This window comes from Cryptotermes secundus, unplaced genomic scaffold (assembly GCF_002891405.2).
Source record: "Cryptotermes secundus unplaced genomic scaffold, Csec_1.0 scaffold2380, whole genome shotgun sequence".
NCBI classification, from domain to species: domain Eukaryota; kingdom Metazoa; phylum Arthropoda; class Insecta; order Blattodea; family Kalotermitidae; genus Cryptotermes; species Cryptotermes secundus.
The window spans coordinates 353,836-359,835 of NW_019718033.1; the positions used below are offsets into that span (position 1 = coordinate 353,836).

Here is a 6,000-nt window from a genome sequence, read left to right on the forward strand (position 1 = left end):
TCCATGTGCTTATTGCTTAGACTCTGAACATTATGGTGTAAGATTATAAACATATTATCTTTTAAATTCCCTCTCACTTCCCATTTACTTAAACTGTTACTTATGTTTTCCCTCACTGTACTCTTTTGAACCTTGAAGATGGAAGAAGAATGTTCAGCCACAGTGTTGATATCCACCCACAAGACTTCATGCTAGTAGCAGAGGTTTGTTGGAATCTGCTGCTTACACCAATGTGCGTGCATTATCTGCTGGTGTTTGCACTGTGTGTTAGATTTCTCCAACTCTGACTCATAATGGTGCCACCAAGTTTTGTCAGTGACCAAGCTTTGAATATTAAATTGTGCTAATCTGAGTATATGCATTCAGTATTCAGAGGGTTCTAGGCTTTATTCTGCCTGTTGACAGTATGCTTAAAAATAGGAAATATAAAAGAATATGTCAGTATAATGCCAAGTTGCCTGAAGATGAGAATAGAGCCAGCATTATGATTGTTGTATAACATATCAAGTTATGTCACAGCCTTCAGAAAATTACCCTTCCTCATATGGACAATTTGTCTGTGGATGCTTATTAATAACTTTAATCTCATTATGGCTCTGAAAGAGTAATTAGAGAAAACAGGTTCAACTGTATAGGTAATGGTGTCATCTTCAACTTTTGAGTTGTCTTTGCAGCTGTAATAAGCTTCCAGAAGAATGAAACAAGTATATTCTGAAGTGACTTTGCTTTGACAACTATAAGACTCTAAAAGCAGTAAAATGAAGTCACATTTGAAGATACATTATATACTGCAAGCTAGAAGTAAAAATTAATTATGATGTAAAACTTGAACATATTAGACAAATGTGGTGTAAATAAATGGATCACATCCTTTTTCTCACAGAGGATGAGGCTAACTTCATCTTTTAAAGTTTAGGTATGAAAAGAATCAAAACTATTCCTTTTAAGTAACATCTGTTTATATATGAAATTTATACTTATTGAGATATAAAAGTTTGTGATGATGGTGCATTGGTACAAATATTATGTTCTTGGAAATTAACCATTATCTTGCCTCTGTCTAAAAACCATTCTGTTTATTTTTCAAAACACAGCACTTTGAAGACTGGATTCTGTCTCTATATTTAGGTAAAACCTGCTTAGTTGACCTTATCCAGCGATATGGACTAGGTCTATCGATTGGGTCCAACTGAGTAGGTTTTGCCTGAAAATTGAAACAGAATCCAGTCTCCTAAATGCTGTGTTTTGAAAAATAAATGGACAGTTTTTAGATAAGAGACAAGATGATGGTTAATTTCCAAAAACATAATATTTGTAAATTTATACTTGTTTGTTGCTTTGCCTATAGTTCTGATTATCAGTACTGGAATATCAGCCTATGTACTTCTTGGTTAGAACACTTGGCAACATGTAAACAGAAAATACTAATTATTTTAGAAATACGTTCAGAGCATAATCCTATCCCCCTTCTTAAATTTGATACCTTTTTCACTGTCTGCTGGACATTAAAAGGATTATGTTATTAATGGCAGCTTATCAGAGCAGAGTTTAAGCTGTAGTCTTATTCATTCCTCCAATAATCAGCTACTTCCAACATCTGTCACAAGTTATTTGTTTTGGAAAACATTCCTTTAAGAACAAAATTACATATTCCCAACTTGTAGTGACCATGGTCCATATTGGTACTCTAGTGGACGTGTAAGACTGTAATGACATAACATTCCAGAAGACCTTGCTGGTATATTAGCCCCTTTTAATATAGATTGAGTCTTTTAATAGAGACAATCATATCCCTGACAAGAAAAATCTTATGGAGAGAATCACAGTATCACTACTATTTAAGTCTTCATATAACAAAATTTTCCTCTCATGGAGGATCCATTACTTTAAAACTGACAGTAATATCTGCTGCATGTGATGATTGCAGACCTGCGACCCAAGGGACGTGGTAGGCCACAGAGGATCCTGTTGGGGTCATGGCCAGAAGACCACATCCGGGGGGTGATCAGGGCTGTGGTGTTCCGTGACACACAGCACATCAAGGAAGAGCCACACCTAGGCTATCCTCGCCTGCAGGTAATGATTAATTTCATTTCATATCTGTGAATCTGTGATTGTCTCTAAATATACTTACACCTTGTTACAAGATTGTGGTGATCCTGACAGTCTAAGAAACAGTGCCTCACATGTAATTGTTCAGGCAACCAAAAATCAAGGACCAAAGGCAAATTGAAAATTTTAATTCTTCAAATTCTGTTTTTCTGTGTACTTCTGTACTTCTCGTTTGCAACACGATTTTTTGTCCCCATTTATACCATACAGTAGTTATCTCCATTTAACTCCTTGCTGTTCCCCCTCTGAAGTACATTAGCTTCTCTATTCAAACTCTTTTGTTGTTGTAATAATAGCTGATATTATTAGTCTCTTCACTAAAGCATTCACCAAATCAGGCATGTACCAAATTTCAGTAATTACTGTGTCTCCTTATGTCATGTAATTTCATATAATCAGATTTGGCTGAAGAATAATTTCTGTGTATCTGTTAAGACAGATTCGTTTTCTTAATAGTATGAAACTTCTTGAAAAACAATGAATGGTAACTTCAATTAATAATATTGAATTTGAGCATCCTGTTGCACTGATGTATCACTCACTTATTCACGTCCATCTTTGGTGCAACTTAAAAATGTTCACAGTATCTCCTTAATTTAAAACAGCATTAAAATCACATTCACGTGCTACATCTTTTGGCGCCACTTGGCCATCCTCAAGGTGTTGTTCACTTTTTTAGATCAGTGCACTGCAATAAATCTTAAGGCAATAGATTTCGATGCTTTGAATTATCGTTGTTCACATTTGTACATTTCTTTGAGAACAAAACTCGTTCTCTGTTCCCACGCTATTTTCCACTTGAAGCATCCATGTTTCTGTAATGTATAAGTATTGTCACATGAAAAGATGATCATTATTATTATATGAATTTGTTATTTTTATGTGTCCGTATGCGTTCCCACTAGTGGAGTGTATGTCACTTGTATGAGCATTCAGCATGATTGCCTGTGCTGCTGTTTTGTCGTAAAGTACACGTAAAGTCTGAAATTTGAGGTTGTATGTATTATTCATCTGCAGGTGATTCCTACTGATTTTATAAATCTTGTTCTTTCCGAGGTATTCATATGTCTGCCTTTCCTTCCTGTCCTTATGACAACCATGGTATCTCTTATTGTTCCATATGTATGCCTTGTGTTTGATGTAAGGTTTGAATATCTGGAATTGCTGCTATCTTTATAATGGGGAAAGGAAGATGGATCCTGACTTGTGTGAACATACAATAACTGTTGTGCTTAAACATTATGGCAGGCGATGAACGTGGATCATTGCTTACAGCTGCAAAACTAAGCACCAATCAACACACTAGAAATCTCCATCCACACTGTAACTTGAAAAAGGATGCCAAATGCATGTCAGGATCAAAATAACAGTTGTTTTGTTTGCCTACAAGAGTGTTGTGCATCATTAGCATGCTTCACCAGGTCACTGACGTTTCTATTTATAAGTGTTTAGATCCAGTGGGTGACAGATTTATGGTGACGGTTCACCTTCTCATATGGCCTGCCCTTGCAGCAAATTTTAAGTAATAACAATACTGAATAAGTGATATAGCCTCCTTGCCCACCAAATTTCACTGCCTGTAACATTTTTCCTGTGCCCTAAATGTAAAAGAAACCTTGAAAGTCCAACATTTTTATTGTGATGAAACTGTTGAACACAATTCATGAAGCAACTGTTGATATTTGCAGAAATTGAGTCTGAAATGTCAGATACCAATGTGCTAATCTATTTGGCTAATAATGATGTGAGACATATTAGCAGGGGCATTCAAACAGTGTTACTGGCACACAGCTTCGACTGATGTACTTCCCCCTTCTGTTGTATAAAAAAATTTTCAAATCAAGCCATTCTCTTTGTTACTTGTTTAGGACACATTCCTTACTCAGAAGGCAGCTTTTACATTGATAAATAATATTTAACTGTGACTAATAGCGAGCAATGAGTCAGTTAGTTACGAGTTAGTCAGCAGTGAGCAGTTAGAAGTGTGAGTGAGTGATCAGCAGCCACCGAAGACAGTTGAAATGGAACAGTCGCCGAGTTCAGTTGTAGCGGAAAGAAGAATACCGGAACGTGTGATTAGAGGCGATAGCGTGAGAAGCAGATGCTTGGCTCACAAGAGAAGTAATTGGGAGTGTGTAATACAGTGACACTTGTATAGCTCCTATATCGTACTGTGACTACGTGTAGACTACTGAAGATAGAGTTGACAGATTATTGTGTATGGTTGTAAATTGTGTAAACCTGTAACAATGTTATAATTAATTGTAGCCAAGACTTGTAGGTTGTTAAATAAACCAATTAACAACCTGAACGGCGTTGTCAGTATCAAAACACGTTACACTGATGTCAGAATTTTTTACGAACTTCAACACGCCTCGATGAATAATCGAATTTACGGGTGCATAAAGTGTTATCTTACAAAAAGATAATGGACTCACAGCAGATGATGCAACTCCTGAGGGAAAAATGAAGGGCCGAGAGAGAAGCTGCCTTGAAAAGGTTTGATGATAGGTGGAAAGCCCGGCGAGAAAAGATGGACCACGACGAGGCAGCCTGGCGAGAAAGATGGCCGCCATGCAAGAAAATATGGGCACCAGCCACATGGAGATGGTGTCCACATTTAAACCCGAAATAGAGGCAGAGACGATGGCCTGCCAAGAGATGGAGGCACGTCTAGTAGAAGAAAAGCCGGCCTCAGTGGACACGAAACCTGTGGCACAACAAGAAGAGGTCCCCACAGTGAAACCGGTCGTAGAACCTGAAGAAGAAACAACAGATACCAGAAAAGAGACGATGGCCTGCCAAGAGATGGAGGCACGTCTAGAAGAAAAAGAGCCGCCCTCAGTGGACAGGAAACCTGAGGTGGCCCAACAATGAGAAGTCCCCAACGAAGATGTCATAGTCAAACCAGTCAAAGGACGGAAGAAAAGGTATAGGGCCAAGAAGCAAGCTGCAGTGCGACGTGGAGAGCCACAGGAACTAACCCGAGGAGTCTGTGGACCTCGGGCGAAGTTGGCTACCTCCTGCAGGAAGGTGTCCCGCCATGCAACAGTGGCATGGCTCAGGAGGAATATCTTCAGGAAATCTTGGACCCAAAGGAATTGTGGACCCCTGAAGAGAAGCGACACAAGGATGTCCCATCGCGCAACAGTGGCATGACGCAAGAGAGACATTGTGAAGGAGAACCTTACTCAGGGAACTGGTGGACCCAGGAGGAAGCGACTGGTCGTGGCCAACAAGAAATAAGACTAGCTGTGCAAATGTGACACAGCACAAGAGACTGAGACTCCAGGGAGATCAGTTAGAGTCACTCACAAGCCATCATAAAGATATGCCAAAGAGAGCACGAGAAGGACTCGTCGTGAAAGGAAATTTCGATGCATGTGCTAGTGCACAAGCAGACGTGCTGCATGGAATCCCAGCAGATACGAACATCAAAAACTGGACACTGTGGAGGGGTCGACCCCCTCCGAAACGAAAAAAATTCAATAGCACACAGGAGGAGCTGGTAACGTAGAAGTACTGGCCTCCCGAGCAAGAGTGAATGTGCGACAAATGAATGTGATACAACTGGATCTTCTAGGCAAGTTAAAAGAAAGCTGCTCGAGACGAGCTGGTCTTAAGAGGGGAGCGGTCATAACGGCCGGAGAACAGTCTCTGCAAGGAGTAGCCGAAATAATAGGAGATGCAGAAAGCACATCCTTGGAAGAAAAAGGAATGGGGGTGCACTGTTAGGCTATTTGGGAGGAACAGCCTTAAGGAGGGAGCATTGTGACGTGTTGCACTGTGGAGGACACCCCCTCGCCCCGCCAGCGGTGATGTAACACTTTCGGAGCGTTGCCATTGCTACAGTAATAGGCAGGTCAACACCCCCCCCCCCCCACCACA

At 39.9% G+C, this 6,000-nt stretch overlaps 1 protein-coding gene across 4 annotated transcripts in view; it reads left to right on the forward strand.

Annotated features, from left to right (window-relative positions):
• Positions 1–6,000, forward strand: part of LOC111864968 (protein bric-a-brac 1) — a 346,096-nt gene that overhangs the window by 330,082 nt on the left and 10,014 nt on the right. For all 4 annotated transcript variants that reach the window (XM_033752038.1, XM_023852662.2, XM_023852817.2 and 1 more), the window contains one exon: positions 1,928–2,076. In XM_033752038.1, the coding sequence (XP_033607929.1) occupies positions 1,928–2,076 (149 nt within the window). The remainder of the gene's footprint in view (positions 1–1,927; positions 2,077–6,000) is intronic.